This window comes from Cricetulus griseus, chromosome 2 (assembly GCF_003668045.3).
Source record: "Cricetulus griseus strain 17A/GY chromosome 2, alternate assembly CriGri-PICRH-1.0, whole genome shotgun sequence".
NCBI classification, from domain to species: Eukaryota; Metazoa; Chordata; class Mammalia; order Rodentia; family Cricetidae; genus Cricetulus; species Cricetulus griseus.
The window spans coordinates 389,265,411-389,282,082 of record NC_048595.1 but is presented as its reverse complement, the minus strand read 5'-3'; the positions used below and the strand labels follow the sequence as shown (position 1 = coordinate 389,282,082).

The 16,672-nt window shown below is 40.6% G+C and overlaps 1 protein-coding gene across 2 annotated transcripts in view; it reads right to left on the bottom strand.

Annotated features, from left to right (window-relative positions):
• The window catches only part of Pdzrn4 (PDZ domain containing ring finger 4), a 324,262-nt gene that overhangs the window by 66,700 nt on the left and 240,890 nt on the right, over nt 1-16,672 (bottom strand). For both annotated transcript variants that reach the window (XM_035439204.1, XM_035439205.1), the window contains 2 exons: nt 5,800-6,056; nt 3,128-3,230 (listed from right to left, as the gene is read on the bottom strand). In XM_035439204.1, the coding sequence (XP_035295095.1) occupies nt 3,128-3,230; nt 5,800-6,056 (360 nt within the window). The remainder of the gene's footprint in view (nt 1-3,127; nt 3,231-5,799; nt 6,057-16,672) is intronic.

Sequence of the window (16,672 nt, the reverse complement as noted above, 5' to 3'; positions counted from 1 at the left end):
TTCCTTGTCCACATCTCTTCCCTAAAAATTAAGCTACACTGGGACAGGAGGGTAGGAGCATCACCAAGTTCACACTTAGCTGTGCTGAGACCCTAGGTACAAACGAAGGACTGAAAGTACATGCAAGTATGTATGTGTGGGGACTTGGTACTTCTTTGACACATGGTTGTTTAGAAAGAGAATGAACAATGCTCTTGTTCTGGGCTGGAGCCTTCTCTGGGACACAGGATCAGTCTCATGAACTTGGCAAATGCTGCTCAATCCTGGTGGTTATATCCATCCCTCTCTCAGATGATGAAACTCAAGAGAAATTTAGTTCATCTCAGCTTGTCACAGAAAGACCCCACCCCTCTGGCCAGCAGTAACTGTATGAAAGATGAATACAAGGTTAGCATTTCTAGCTCTCCCCACTGTAAGCTGTGTTCAGGACTAGACCTTTATAATCTAACCTGATGTGCCACAAGGGCTGCTGTGTGCCACTCTTGGGTGTTACCATAGCAAACTGAAGAGTTCTGGGTAGAACAATTGTTTTCTGGTAAATTGGGTGACATCCTTCAGGCATTTGCCTGTGTCTCCTTCCTGGACTGTAACGATGTATGATGTTCTCACGTGCATGTGTTCTCACAGCTGAAGACTGTCAGAGCAAATGTTTTGCTTCCTTATTTAAATTCATAAGAACACTCTTTGTTTGTTTTTGAGACAGGGTTTCTATGTGTAGCCCTGGCTATCCTATAACTCACTATGTAGACCAGGATGGCCTTGAAACCAGAGACCTACCTGCTTCTGCATCCCAGGTGCTGGGATTAAAGGTGTGTACTACCACCACCACCAGGCACAAGAACATTCTTTATTACAATCTTTCAGAAAGGTATCTTTGGTAACAAAAAATCACAGTTGATAACAACTTAATGACAATGGTGGTGTGATTAGTTGAGATTACAGGCTATGGAGAGCTTGTCTGAATGTTTAACAGTGTCACTGTCTTGATGGTGGCATCTACTAAAGATAGATACTGACTAAAATGAGGGTGTGGTTCAGTCCCAGTAGGCCCTTTATAATTGGAAGGAAATCTGTCTGCACTGTGGTATTTAAACAACATTGATTAATTAAAAGACTCTTTGCTGTTAACATGCTTAGCTTCCTCCCAGGCCTACCCAAAACATTGGTCTTATTTTAATAATGCTATAAGACATAAACTAAATAAAAAGGTGAACTTGTGTAGCCAATTCTAACTCCTAAACTCAATACGTATTGTCGGGGCCCAAAAAAGACTGATTATATTTTGGGGTACAAACCTCAGCTCAATCCCAGAAGCCTGAATCTCACATTATCTTTTAGATGGCAGCTGGTAATCACTGGATGGCTTGGCCTCAGTGGAGAATGTCTCCTAGTTTGCATAACAACAGACCTAGGCCCTGGGTGGGCCCACACCTATTCTGAGGGATTATATACCTGCCTAGGGACTGGAAAGAGGCTGGTGAGGGCATGCAGTTTTAGGGGTGCCTCTAGGATTAAAGGAAATATTTGATACCAGCTTTGTACATGATAATAGATGTCTTCTGACAACACCCCCATGGTTGGAAAGCTATTTAAGAGGATGCTTGAATAAACAGTGGACTTGAGTCTCCAGCATGGACTGAGAGCCCTCCTGAGATGACAAGATGTGTCTGTCTCATCCTTAATGCCTTGGGGTAGCTAGGACTTTCCCAATCCACACTCTTCCACTCAGGGATGGACCTGGGGCTGTTTGGGGCTGCAAACTGAGCCATCCAAAGACATCAGTCCAGAATAGATGGCCTCTGTAGCTTGGGACTGATATAGGCCAAAACCTGGCAGTGGATTAACTGAGAAACAATTTGTTCTAAATTATTTGAATAGGTGACTCAATGCTGTATTTTTTTCATGATTATATGAAATGTAATGGGTGTCTTAGTGTGTGCCTATATGTGAACAAGTTTCTAAAATCATTTTTAAGGGACAGCAGGAGATAAAAATTTAAAACAACAATGACAAAAGTCAGATACTAGGTGTCAGTGCACATCTTTTAGAACCCCAGGTGCAGGGAAATAATGACTTCCATAACCACTACTGATGACTTTTGCAGAGGGAAGATTTCAAATAAATGTCTGTTTGCTTTAGGTGAGCTTCACTGAGTTGGCCTTATTTGATTTCAGATCCTCCTAAGGGAAGAGATTTCAGGATTTTCTCCTTGTAAAATGGAAGGAACACTTCGCTGAACTTGTATGACATCATCTGAAGCATTAAAGGGCAGATAATCATGGGCGCTTTGCCTGTTTGCCAGCGTCTTCTCCTCTTCAATCTACTGCATTTCCAAATGTCAAAGTAAACTAAATCCAAGATTTATAGACTGCAGAAGTAAAGAAATACCAGGAGAAACCTTCTAGCTTTTGTGAAATGTTTTAAATAATCATTAGATAGGCTTTGTGAAGCATTTTACAGACTGCACATGGACTGCCTAATACTCCACGTGAAGACTGTTTAACAGTATAACCACTGATGAACAAAGTCTGTCTCTATTCCTAAAACAGTCATGAAACTGCTGTTTCCAGTTCACACCTGAATCCTAATACAGAGAAAATAGGTTTGAGAAAGAGAATATAATTAAATTAAATATAGTTAACCAATTAATACCAGACTATACAAGGAAAACAATTTCCTTTCTAAACTCCAGAAATTTGCTTATGTTGAAAATGGTAAATGAAGCCGGGTGTTGGTAGCACATGCATTTAATCCCAGTACTCGGGAGGCAGAGGCAGGCAGATCTCTGTGAGTTCGAGGCCAACCTGGTCTCCAGAGCAAGTGCCAGAATGGGCTCCAAAGCAACACAGAGAAACCCTGTCTTGAAAAAAAAATGGTAAATGAAGCTGCTGTACAAATATATATATAAACAATAAAGTTGTAAGAAAATATTTTTCAAGCTGATACTACTGCACAAATATTTTGCAATACACTTAAAATATTACAGATAAATAACTAACTCCAAACTATTTCAAAGATCTTATTCTAGGCATACAGTAGACATGCTATTTATGAGACTAAATTTCTTTGTTATGCAAAACCCCTCAACCATAACTTCATCAAGAAACATGAAAGTGAATGGTCTTACCTCATATTCGAAGTCTTCTGCTCTGTCTGCATCAGCAGGCAGGCTGGAAACACACTCATTATCTTCATAAAATCCATGTCCCACTGCATGAAGAGAATGGCAGCTGTGGAGAAGACAGCAGCAAGGCAGCAATGGATCACAAGGATTGCTCTCATGAATAAAATGGAGTTTAGAATCTCACCTTAGCCTTTTCAGCTTTGGAGGAAGATCTGTTTGTGGTTAAAGAGATTCTGCCTTCAATTGAAGCACTTCCTTTCCTTTTCCACTATTGGCAAAGCCCCTCAATGCCCAGTTTTTGAAGGCTAAGGGGAAGGCTCTGGGTTCTAGTTCCATTTTGCAATGACACCAATGTCAATTTTTCCATGGTCCATGGTGCCTCATGGACTCTCTGACTTGATTCCATTCCACTGAGTGTGACAATAGCTGCATAGGCATGTTGCATTAAGAATTGCAACCAACTATGGTGCAAGACCCCAGGTCCAAATTGGCTGTTCATTGGCATTTTCAAAAGCACATGTTTTTTCAGACAGTAAAATATACTCACATTGCTGTCTGTTCCTCAAGACCCTACCCGCCATTTTCTCTCATGACCCAACCCTCCCCTTTGATGAATGGCATGTGCACAAATAGTAAAAGCATTCCTGGTGACAGCTCTCTGCCATTATGGACATTGTTCAGTAAGTTCAATTGTCATAGACTATCTCTCTGTTGTCTAAAATGGTGAGACCTATGTCAATGTCCTCTTACAACGTCAGATTAAATTCTCACCTGTATCTTTTTACTATGGCTGCTGGGCTACTAAAGCTAAGCGATGTGAGACCAACTGGCAAAAGCAGTACAAGGCAGCATCCTAGCTGCTTGTCTCCTGGGTAGATACATCCCCCTTTCTCAGAAAACAAGGAGACTCTTTGTATGGGACATTGATGTGTTCCTTTTGCCCCTCAGCTTGTAAGAAGGGAACAACCACCATAAGAAAAACATTCCCCGAGTGCCTTCCAGATGCCAGGCTCTGTGCCAATGCTGGGAACATGCTTATGTACAAAATCTAATTCTTGCCCTATTCAATGGGGAAAGCAGCAGAGTGGCAATTTTAGTATAAGGAAATAATTAAAAGGAAAATATGGACATTGTGGGGTCATCTGGCGAGGACAGAGATGCTGCAGTGAAGCCTATAGCTGCAGGAAGTAGGGGAAGCATCTCTCTACACCGCTCAAGGAATTCCAGTCTGCACCCAGATTAGAAGCCAGACTCAGGGACTTCCTTGCTACATGATCTTGACCAAACACCTGCGCATGGGTCTCCTCATCTATAACATCAGGATGGTATTAATATAGTCACTCTGCCCCAAGGCTGCTGTGAAGACTCAATGAGGTAGTCATGTAAAACACCTGGACTATTACCTGAAACATGTTTAAGGTAGACAAAAAGCTAACTTTCTGCTGATACAAGAAAGCATTTTCTGCAAGGCTACTGTATCAGGATGTACTCATAAATTTCACTTGTTTGTTTAATTATTGTTCATTCCCACTGTAGAATATAAATACTAGGGGTTACTGGCTTTATAGATGTTCATCATTGCATTTTTTGTACACGGTACTATGCCTGATAAAAGAGTTACTGATTGTGTAGTGGCGGAATAAATACAGATACACAATACACCACAGCCTATGCCCTCTTGCAAGCTGAAGCCTCAAGAGATAATTTCAAAAACTTACTTGTACATTAGAATTGCCTTGAGAAATGTTTGAAAAATTGTTGTTGCTCAAGTCACTCCAAAATGTCTTAATTAATTGGCTAGAGGCAAGACTGGTGCTCTTCTTCTGTTCCTTAGGGTTCCCAGGCGAGCCCATTGTGTAGCTGTGACTCACTAAAACAGGCTGTGGAAGTAACTAATAGGCTGGGACTAGGCACAATAATGTGGGTATTTTACAAAACAAGCTGGGATAGACAGAACAGTGAAAATGCAGCCTGAAGGGACCGTTGCTCTTAGGAAGCAAACTCAGGACAATGTGTGAAAATCGGTTAACACAGAGAACAAAATGTGTGGGGAAAAAAAAAAAAAACAGACGGGTGACATCATTTAAATAAAATACCCGCCTTTAAATTTTGTAAGATTGGGAGGAAAATTCCTTTAATTGCTGCTGTTTTGTTTACTCTGTGAAAACTAAGGCCCTTTGTTTGCATTTCAATGTATCGTGTAATTGGTTTCTTTGGAGAGTTGTAGTTGAATTAAATCAATTTCCTAGATTCTTTTGTAAAGGAAGGAAAAGCAAGGGAGAGAGAGGTGACTCTCAGAGGAGAACATGGTGCCAGCATGTCACTTTCACCTGAGTCTTAATGAGGCTCTTTTGGCAGCTTGGGTGAGAAAAGTTATTTCCCTGGCTAGTACTCTGAGCCTTGAAGGGTAGAGAGAAGACTATCGAAGGAGAGCCGGGCTTTTCACTGTGCCTTGGAAAGTGTGATTCCAGAGTACATGCTGCCAGGGAGGACAGCAGCAGGCACAGCTGAGAACTAATGGAGAGCACACATGGTGGGGTGACACTTCAGAGCTGGGAACTTGTCCCTGGAGCTGTCAACTTCTGGGTTGTCTGGCTCATTCTAACACCTGTTTTAAGTGGTGAATGGCTAACAAGCAGGGCTTTAGGAAAAAGGAGAGAAAGGGAGATAGATACCTGTCTGAAAGCAGGAATGGACAGGTGTCTGGCACTGGAGGGGTGAGGGGTCGCAGCTTGGCCAGGGCCATGATGTGTTCAAATGTGATGTCCGTCTGTGTGCTGGCATTCATGAGCTGGACTTCTGGGACCATGCCATAGGTCGGTCTGCTGAGGGGAGTCCTCCTTAACACCTGCACCACAATGGGCTCCTTTGCTGTTCGAAAGGCTTCCACTGCCTCTTCATGGGTGGCCTTTGACAGATCCTTGCCATTGACCTATGAAGACACAAGGACAGTGTATGACTTAGAGTAAGCAACAAAAAGCTTCCAGGACAGACTGACCAGCATGCATATGAATTGTTTGAAGGAGTATTTAATCAGACATTTACATTTGGTGAACTATGTGCCAACATAAGGACTCAACAAATTGAGAAAAACACCACTTTTACAATTTTGTGAAATATCTGGAGCTGATTAATAAAACACCATCAGAATTATTAATATAGGTTTAATGGTTTAACACTGTATCAGAAAATGTCAGTCGAAATTTTTAACCATGGAGAAACACTGCATATGTATGCACATAACACTTTAAAAATTATCAATCTTTTGTAACATTTTTAGTACTTAACTAAAGATCTCTCTGAAATTTATCTTTTCAGGACATTGCCCAATTGCCTTATATTCATCTTTATTCAAGACCATGTTATTGAATGCATGTGTCACAGGAATCTGTAACAGTTCAGCATGACCCATCAGCTAACATAAGCATCAACATCACCAAAAAGATTCTGAACTTACAGAACCCTTGAAACTGCCCTAGGCCTGCTGAGTCAGAGGTAGCATTGTGGTAAGATCCCAGATGACTCAGACATGCTTGAAATGAACACTATTCTATTTACCTTTGAGAGAGGACACCACACCCCTTCAGGATCCTTACCTGCTTTGGCACCTAATTCTTCAAGGTAGCTTCAGACATAAAAGACTGGTGAAGTTCTCATCCCTTCTCCCTTATAATCTGCCAACAGTGACAGACCATTTGCAATTTGTGGCACTCTGCCTCACCTGTCTTCTAAGGGCCAGTGATGTCTCCCGGTGTTTGTAGAACCCAAATTTTCTACATAGTTCTTTCCCAACTGCTCTTAAATGGTGTCAAACTATTGCTCTTGGAGAATGCAGAATTATGTGAAATTAATTAACCATGGCTTTTGCAAACATAAAGAGATATTTAGTAGCAAAATACTGTCCAGAAGACCCTAAATGGTGTCATTCCTAGACATCTATCTAAGCCACTGGTTTGTTGGTGAAGCAGTGATAACTGCCATGAGCTGACAAACTCTTAAAGAGCCCTGATTATCTAACAAGGGAAGGAAGCCATGTTGGCTGTGGAACAATTGCTGACATTCAGATGAGTACATTCTCTCTCTCTGAGTAGACAAAGCGTGTCTTCTCAGAACAAATGTAGGGCAACTGGTAAATGACGTGATTCCAGGTGAAAGCATCATGCCATATAGAGACAAGTTTAATGACCTAGGAGAGCTAATTTGTTCAATGGACCCTGAAAGAGTTAATGTGCCCTCAAAAAATGAGCAATTAAGTTTCCACACAAGGAAAATACACCCTAGTTCCATTGTTGGATCACTAGGGAGATTCAGATGGAGATCTCATTGGTACTTAGCGATATGCACACGTTCGCCAACCTGCACATTCACATTCTGACTCTTGTTTCTGTGTACTGAACTTGGAAAAGGACCCTAAGATTTCATTGATAGCACCTTGGAGTGTTTGATTGGACATATTGGATATGTGTACACTGAACACCTAAGTACACAGAAATCATTCTTTGAGCTTGTCCTGGATGACTGTGCCCCAGGGCCAGAGCCACCACTATCTCCCTGTGGATAGGTAATCATAAACAGAGGCCAGAATGCAAGCTGGGGCTCCATAATGAACATTGCCATCCTCCATGTATCCCAGTATGGTCAGTATTTATGAGTTTTAGATTATGGTGATGAGCAATTGGCAATTAGAAGCTTTGAACGTTCTGAACAGAGGTGAGAACTGCCGACTCATTTCCGTCTTTTATCCTTAAGTTTAGTGAACTCTTTCTTGCTGTGTTCCATGCCATTTTCCTCTGAAAGAATTCCCATTGTATCCATGTCTATTAACCCTCTCCTGCAACTGTGTTGCTGTGCTACCTTTATGAGGGCCTTGCATCAAAAACAACCTCTGCCTGACAGTGACAGGGTGAAGTACCACACCCCTTGGAAGGAGCTTCAAGAAATGTCTAAGGAAAGGGCAAATGTGTGGTCAGGCTTGCCTCAGTCACACATTAGAGTCTACTGGTGCATAAAGTGTGTCTGTCAGCAAGCTGCAGACAGACAATGCCATTAATCTAGTTTTTCCCTGAGGTGGCTTGATGTCTTGCCTATGTGTTAACCTAATTTTATGTTCAGTATTCATATTTGTTTCAGTGACCTTCAAAGCAAAAATGACTTTAAAAATTGAGTTTCCCCAGACTAGGGGGTGTGCCAGGTAAGGGGGCAGACTAGGAACCTTGCTGCTGAAACTCGTGAAAGAAAACAACAATTTAAAACACACCGAGCTCTTGATCAACAAAGAGACAATGTCTATAAATGGCTGGTTGAAGCTAGAGGAGATCTCTGCAGAGAAACAGGCAGGAAGGCTGAGAACCAGAGCTCTCCAGGAAGCCTTCTCCAGTGGGTGCCACACCAACCTGCCTAGAAAGCTGCCCTGGAGAGAGCAGTACAGTGGGGAAAGAAGTGCTGTTCCTGATGCACACCAGATCCGCAGAACTAGAAGCAGCCACAGTAGAGGCCAGGGTCCCCAGTACCACATAGAGCCTGCTAGAGACAGAAGGTTCTGTGAACCTCACCCTTCAACTCAGCACTGCTCTACCAGCATGCAATTTTCGCTTCATTCCCTATGTTTTTCTGCTTAAGTTCCATTCTTCCATGCATTTGTCAGGATGGTTTTGCTCAAGTTTTTATATTCCTTGGGGTTTTGTGACCCCCTGTCTGAGTTTCTCCACCTGGTTCACTATCAGGCATTCTTTAGTACACTTTTTAGCCCATCTCATATCCCCCAATTCCCATGTCTTTCTTTGCTGTTGTTTTCTAATCCTCATATCCTCCCCTTTTCTTCCCATTGGTTACTTTCTGAAACAGTACCCCAACTTTCTCCTCCTTGCTACTGCACAAAGTTGATCTAAGACTTAACCCTTATCTTTACCCACACTCCTTTCTCATACTCCTAATCTTATTAACTAAAGTCTGAATACACTCCATATTATCACTGGTTATTTATCTTCCAACAGTTATTGAAGTCGAAAGGGCCATTTTTATTAATTGATTAGTATGATATTTGAATAGTGGTGATGTCACCTGGAATTGCTCTCCCAGTTAATATTGTACTTAGGGAGTAGTCCAGATATTGCACCATACACCCTGGGATTGTGAATTAAGGAATTATTTTCTGAACAATACATTCAACTTTACTACATCCAAGTATTATTTGACGATGGCAACTACTTCAACTAAAATAAATATAGTTGATAAAAACTAAACCAAAAAAAAATGAAATAATGATATGTGCAACCCTTCCCCCCAAACTAACACAATATAACAATATAAAAAAGTTATTAGTATAAATTAGATGAAAACCAACAGAACTCAAAATAATGATTTTAAGTATGTTCAAAGAAATGAGCAGAGAGCCTTAATGAAATAAGGCAGACTAGGGATGATATGAAAGAGGAATTTAACAAAAAGACAGAAATATTAGAGAAAAATTAAGTTTGAAATGCTGGCAATAAAAATCACAGTGAGTCAAATTAAAATAGGCTAATAAATAGAACTGGAAAAAAAATCATCTTAAGAGATGTAACCCAGACTCATAAAGACAAAAATCACTCATAAGCAGATATTAGATGTAAAGCAAAGGATAACCAGTCTATAATCCACAGCCCCAGAGAAACTAGGTAACAAGGAGGACCCTAAGAGGGACATGTAGATCTCACTGTGAAGAGGAAATAGATGAGATGTCCTGGGTGAACTGGAGGTGGGGGATAGGAACTTAAGGGATCAGGATGGTCTAGTTATGGTAGAATAAAGAGGAGAGTAACGAAACAGATACCTTGATAGAGGGGGCAATTATGGGGTTCCAGGAAACTTCCAGGGACCCACAGGGATGACCCCAGCTTAAATTTCTACCAATAGTGGAGAGGGTGCCTGAATTGGCTTTCCCTGTAATCAGATTGGTGACTACCCTAATTGTCATCATAGAACCTTCATCCAGTACCTGGTGGAAGCAAATGCAGAGATCCAAAGCCAAGCACTGGGCTGAGCTCTGGGATTCCAGTAGAAAAGAGGGCGGGGGATTACATGAGCAAGGGGGAAAGATATGATAGGAAAACCCACAGAGACAGCTGACCTGAGCTTATGGGAGCTCACAGACTCTGGACAGACAGCTAGGGAGCCAGCATGGGACCGACATAGGCCTTCTCCATCTGTGTGACAGTTGTGTAGCTTGATCTTTTGTGGAGTCCCTAGCAGTGGGACCAGGACCTTTTCCTGATGCTTGAGTTGCCTCTTTGGGGGGCTTGGTTCTGCCTCAACTTGATATGCCATGCTTTGTTGATTCCTTACTCATGGGAGACCTTACTTCTGAATGAAGACTGAGGAGTGGATGGGGAAGGGAGTGTGGGAAGGAGGTGGAGGGAGATGAGGGAGAGGAAACTGTGATTGGTATGTAAAATAAAATAAAGAAAAAAATAACTATCCAAAATCTCATTAATAGAATATATTAAAGAGAGAACAGAATATTAGCACTTGAACATGTGATAGAATAATTGGAGGAATGTGACAAGGACATAGATATAATAATAATAGTAAGACACTAGTGAGCATTCCAGTATACAAGTAAAACTCTGAAAAGAACAGATCCGATTTTATTAGACATAGAAGTGTAATCTTATTCTAAATGCATAGGGAACATTTTCAAAATATCATAACAGAACATATCCCAGAGTGAAGAAAAGAGGTACCAATCCAAATATAGGAGGCATTAGGAAACAAATAAGAAAAAACAAAACATAATCTTCTACCATTATATGATACCTAAACCAGAACAAAAATAGATTCTTGAAATCAGCCAGAGAGAAATGCTAAGATACATTGTGCTGGCTATGTTTTGGTCAATGAAACTAAATGCAGCCATAATATGGGGCTATAGGCAAATCTATGTGCATTTTCTTATTGAGGGCTCATTCCATTTTGCATGGTGCTATCCCTGGGTAGGTGGTCCTAGCATATATAAGAAAGCAGACTGAACAAGCCAGTAAGCAGCACTCCTTACTGCATCAGCTCCTGCCTCAGCTCCTGCCTCAGAGTTCCCACAGAGGGAGGGGCGTGACATTCACATGGGGAAGAAAAAACATCAATGGTCTTGCCCATGGGAAGATGCCGCATGGCACAATACTGACCTTCCAGTAAAAATGTACCTAGTGGTACAATACTGGAATGAATGGTATGGGGCTAATCAAATACCCTCTGACTGAGGTTGAAGCCTGCTCATTAGCAGAGAATTTATATGTGAAACTTAAACTGTAAACCTGATCAAGTCAATGGATGAGGAGGTCATAGACCCTGGGATGAAACATATTATTGTACTGCCGAATGGCCATACTTGTCAAGCTGCCATCTAAATATTTATATTTGGACCCATAGACCTGAGCTGTTCTCAATGTTCTTAGAGAGGCTTCTTTTTATAATGATCACTACTTAATACAGAGATACATAACTCCTTAGTACTGAGAATAAATGCCTATGAGTGCTTAGCTATAAATGCCAATCCCAAGGCTCCTGAAATATCCCTGAAGAAGGGACATGAACAATGTTAGAGCTAGGAGAGGGAAGGAGCCATACTGAGTGCTGTCTGACCTCTGGATAAGACATGGCCATTGCATTCACAAACTGAAGTAGTTGTGCTTGGTTACCAGCATAGGAGTTTTGCATGATCAAGTCAATCACAATTCCAGCATGGATAGAGGAGGGCCTCAGGAGGCCCACTCCTAGCTAAGACGCTATTGGCAGTTCATGACTGTTGGGAAGGGAAAGTCAGTTTTCTTTGGGGGTATGGTCACAGGTAGGATTCCAATGCTCTAATGGATGACTCTTTACATGTCTGCATATGGACTCAGTGAGTTAAAAACAAACAAAAAGGCAAGAAGTTGTGAAGGGTATGTTAAAGGGGATTCCAGGGAAGCTGGATGGTGGCAAAGGAGATGTAGCTATGATGGAAAGTACACCACACATGTATGTGAGTTCAAGACCAGCCTGGTCCACAAAAGCTAGGACAGCCTCCAAAGCCACAGAGAAGCCCTGTCTCAACTCCCCCAATTAAATATTATATTAAAAATGAGTTTCTTTCCATAATCACCCCATGTGTACCTATGTGCTAAGGTTAATTTTGTCAATTTTAATCTGAATAATAAAATCTTCAGAAACGTAAAATTTACTGAAAAGTTTTTTAGGATGCAAAAGTACCCACTAGTTCTCATGGAAACATTCAGTGTATGCCAATATTAACATTTATACAGTAAGACCGTTTGCTGTTTATTCTATGACCTATACACCTATTCATTCACAATTGTGGCATTTATATGCAAATTTAATTCTTTGCTCTAAGAACAGCCCAATATAATCTTTAAAAAGGACAGTCAATGTAATCTCAAATCTCTTCCTTCCCCATTGGGTAGTGCTCTTTTCTGTTGCTTACCATATGGCTGACCTCTATTTTCATAAGCCATTTAATATCTCTCAAAGTAAAGAGGTCTCTGACCTTTACAGGCTCTGATGCCCATGTGAGCTCCTAGAAAATGCAAAGACTACCAACACCGAACACATTTTTTTTTTCACTTCACTTGAAGTTCATCAACATACTGTTAGCCTTCCAAAAGGTCACCATTTTATAAATTATGGCTTTCACAACAGAAGAAAGAATAGATTAATTAGGGTTTTTCTGGCAGTTGCCTTGCTCAGTTATCTGCAGGTAGGGCTAGAAGGAACAATATTGGGGGAATATCTAACATTAACTCTGATTAAATTGTGCAGCAAATTAATAATTTAGTTAATAATAATAATAAATTAGTTATAAGACCAATTTTTTTAAGTAGGAAGCTTTTAAATCATCAGGGGTTTGGTGTTTCATGGATCCTACCCTTGTGAGTTTGAAACATCATTGTTGTGTCCTCTTTCCCCCTGTTTTTCAGATCCTTCTATAGTTCAATCTTAAATATGATTTTTTTACGGACAATGCACAGTGCTTATTTGTTGTGTAATTTAGAACAGGAGGTAGAGAAGCCCTCTAGAAAAGGTACCTACCTGAGTATAACGTTAACCCTGACACACAGGATAAACATGGTAATCTTACATTGCTAGAAATAGGAAAGCTGGTTTTGGGGAAGATGAAAAGGGACAGAGAGGCTTGGAAGCAAAACTGATGGCAAGGTGTGATTTTTAAAATATGCCATGTCACAGGTCAGAGCTCAAAGTCTTCATGCAAAAGAGTTTGAGTTTCATGAAGGGTTACAGTTTTGTTTTTTTTTTTTTTTTTTTTTTTTTTTTTCGAGACAGGGTTTCTCTGTGTAGCTTTGGAGCCTATCCTGGCACTGGTTCTGGAGACCAGGCTGGCCTCGAACTCACAGAGATCTGCCTGCCTCTGCCTCCTGAGTTCTGGGATTAAAGGCGTGTGCCACCAACACCCAGCAAGGGGTTACAGTTTGATTCAAGCATGCTATAGAAAAGAGGACTTCTGTGAATAGATTTGAGATGGAGTGAATGAGAAATCAAGTGCCATAAATCAAATTATACAATTGCATCTGTCACTATAATAGCTTAATGTTTGATAAGGATATCTGGAGCACACTACAGTTGTATTTCAAAGAAGTAATTTCATTTCAGTTACAGCACAACTGCTAACATTGGCTTAGTTGACATTGGATAACAGGCTGGCCATCTCAGAGAGTGAGGACTGTGACATGAAAAGGTATATAAGCTACTTGATTCAAGTAAGTGGGAAAGCCTACACATTATTTAAAAAAATAGGGTACCAGAAAGGCCAACGCAAAGAAGAGGAGGTAGAGATGCCAAACATAAAGTTTCAGGACAAATAGAGCATGGAGCTCTATCTTTATGCATACGAAATAGTAGAATGGGGCTATCCTCTGGCAGACTAGATAGCTGGACAGGGGTATGCTCATGCAGCTTAAATAATGGCAGAGGATTATCCACAGGTGGCTATAGACTAAATAGTGGTCGGGGGAGATATGCTCAGGAAAACCAAATTGGAGTCTGGATGCAAGTGTATATTCTGATTACTCAAAGAATACATGTGATGGGATGCTAATATCTGATTGCATGAAATTCTTCCTCCAGTCAGTTCTACATTGGAAAACAGTTCTAAGATTTTATATCTGAGTGATGGCTTGTAATAAACATACATAAATTTTTAGACGTACGAAAAATGTGTCATGTTTTTAAAAGTAATTATATTTTCATTATCTTGGTAGCTCAATCTTAAGTGGATAAAAAAAATTCACTTTCCAGCAGCCTGTGCAAAGGATGTGTGAATTCATTTGTTGTGGCAGATGGACTAATTAATCCACAGCAACCTGTGAATTTAAGGAAAGAAGGCAGCTTTTCATATATAAACTATATTATGGAAACATTTCACAAAGCTGCTGTTTAATCATCACCTACCATTTCGGATGTACTGTAAGAACTGGTCACTTATTATGATACTTCCCAGGGGCCAGTTTTCTTCATTTGGATACAAACTGATCCTCTGACTTTTCTCTACATCCAGCCACATACACAATTCTCTTGCATACTCAGGGAAACAGCTGGCTCCCTACTTTTTAGTTCAAAGAAATTACCAGTGAGTGGCCAGTTCTAGCTAGTTGGGGCTGATGAGAGCTCTGACTCCTCCATGTCTCTTAAAGAAAATAAGGTTTTCTAAGCATCTGTATCTTCCAAGAGAGAATAAATGTAAGAATACTTAAGACGAATGTGGTAGCAAAGTGTTTGATGCCAGTACTTGGAAGGCAGAGGCAGGTGGCTCTCTGTAAATCTGAGGCAAACCTGGTATACACAACAAGTTCCAAGACAGTCAGGATTACATAGAGAGATCCTGTCTCAAAAATTAAAAAAAATTAACAAGGGAAATATAGATACTGAGGATTATGTACAGCTATGACCCAATTTCAAATTGAAAATATAAATTGTAACTATAGAGTTTTATAATTCTGTTTGGACATGACGCTTCACCTGGTAAGCTTATGGGACCTTGTATATTTGCTCCTAACTGGAGCTCATTAATTTTGCCTAAGGCTCAAAAGTGAAAGTGCTTATTTTTACTGATCATAAACTCTCTACTTGCTAACTGGAGAGATGCTACAAATCATGCTGCAGTGACATGTCACAGAAATGGGAAGTGATACTTCAATTTCTGTTAAAGTGGTTGGTATCAAAATAATTCAAAATAACTCTAAACCTCTATTCATTAAAATACTATGACATAATTTTCAAATTGTTTGAAATAATTTGAGCATGTATTCATGCCCCCCCTTTTCTAAACTTATGTTGATTCCATGAGGACTCCTGTTATGAAAGTTAAGTGCTACAGAGGATGTAAAACATAGTAAAAGTAATCATGTATGAAGTCATAGAAGGAAGGCTGGATGTGCTTGCATTACACACACCTGCACCCAGCACTCTGGAGACTGAGCAAGGATTGTGAGTTAGAACCCAGCCACAGGTCATAGCAGGAGCTTTTGTCAAACACATTTAAAAATTATGGAGAAAACCTCTTGAGAGATTGACTAAAATTAACTGATTTTTTAATTAAATAATGTTATCAGTGAGCAAAACTCAACAGTTTTGCTCTGGTATAGGTATATATTTGCTTCTGGGTAGGTATATATTCATTATTCATATAACTAGTATGTAAAAACATAGAGTGCATTGATCTCCATATCCCTTCTGTTCAGTGTCCTCCTCAGACAGTCCAGTGGTTGGCGTTTAGAGGATTATACAGGAAATATCCATGTGAAAAAATGAGCAGGCTCACTCAGAAGTGAGCCTGAAGCTTCTTTTGTCTTGCCTGGACAATGGAGCGGGGAGTGGCTTCATTTTCTTGTGTATGAGTGTGCCACAGATTCCCTGGAACTCTCAAACTCCCAGGTTGCAGGCACATGGTTGGCCCAGATAATGCAACTTTCTGACATTGGGACCTACTGTTCTCTCCAGTGATTTGAGGTCCTTTTGTGCAGAAAAGAATAATGGCATGCTGGCTGCAGACTGTCTGTCAACAGTTGCTGGTCTCTTGTATGTCTGTGTGCATGCTGAATGCTCTGGATTTGTATGCTACCCCAACAGATACCATTGCTTAAGTTATAACTTGTGACATTTTGGATACTTTCTTGCTAAGTGCTTTGTATGGCACTGTGGTGGTTTAAATAGGAATAGCCACCACAGACTCATATGTTTGGCTATTAGAGAGTGGCACCACTTGACATGGATTAGGAGGTGTGAACTTTTTGGAGTAGGTGTGGCCTTATTTTCAGAATTGTTCACTGGGGATGAGCTTTGGGATTTCAGAAACCCAAGTCAGATCCAGTGGCTCTCTCTCTTCTTTGTGCTGCTGCAGATCCTGATGGAAAACTCTCAGCTCCTTCTCTAGCATCATGTCTGCCTGTGTGCCACCATGCTTCCTGCCTTGATAAGAATGGACTAAACCTCTGAAACTGTAAGCCAGCTCCAATTAAATGTTTTCCTTTGTAAGAGTTGCCATGGTCATGATGTCTCTTCACA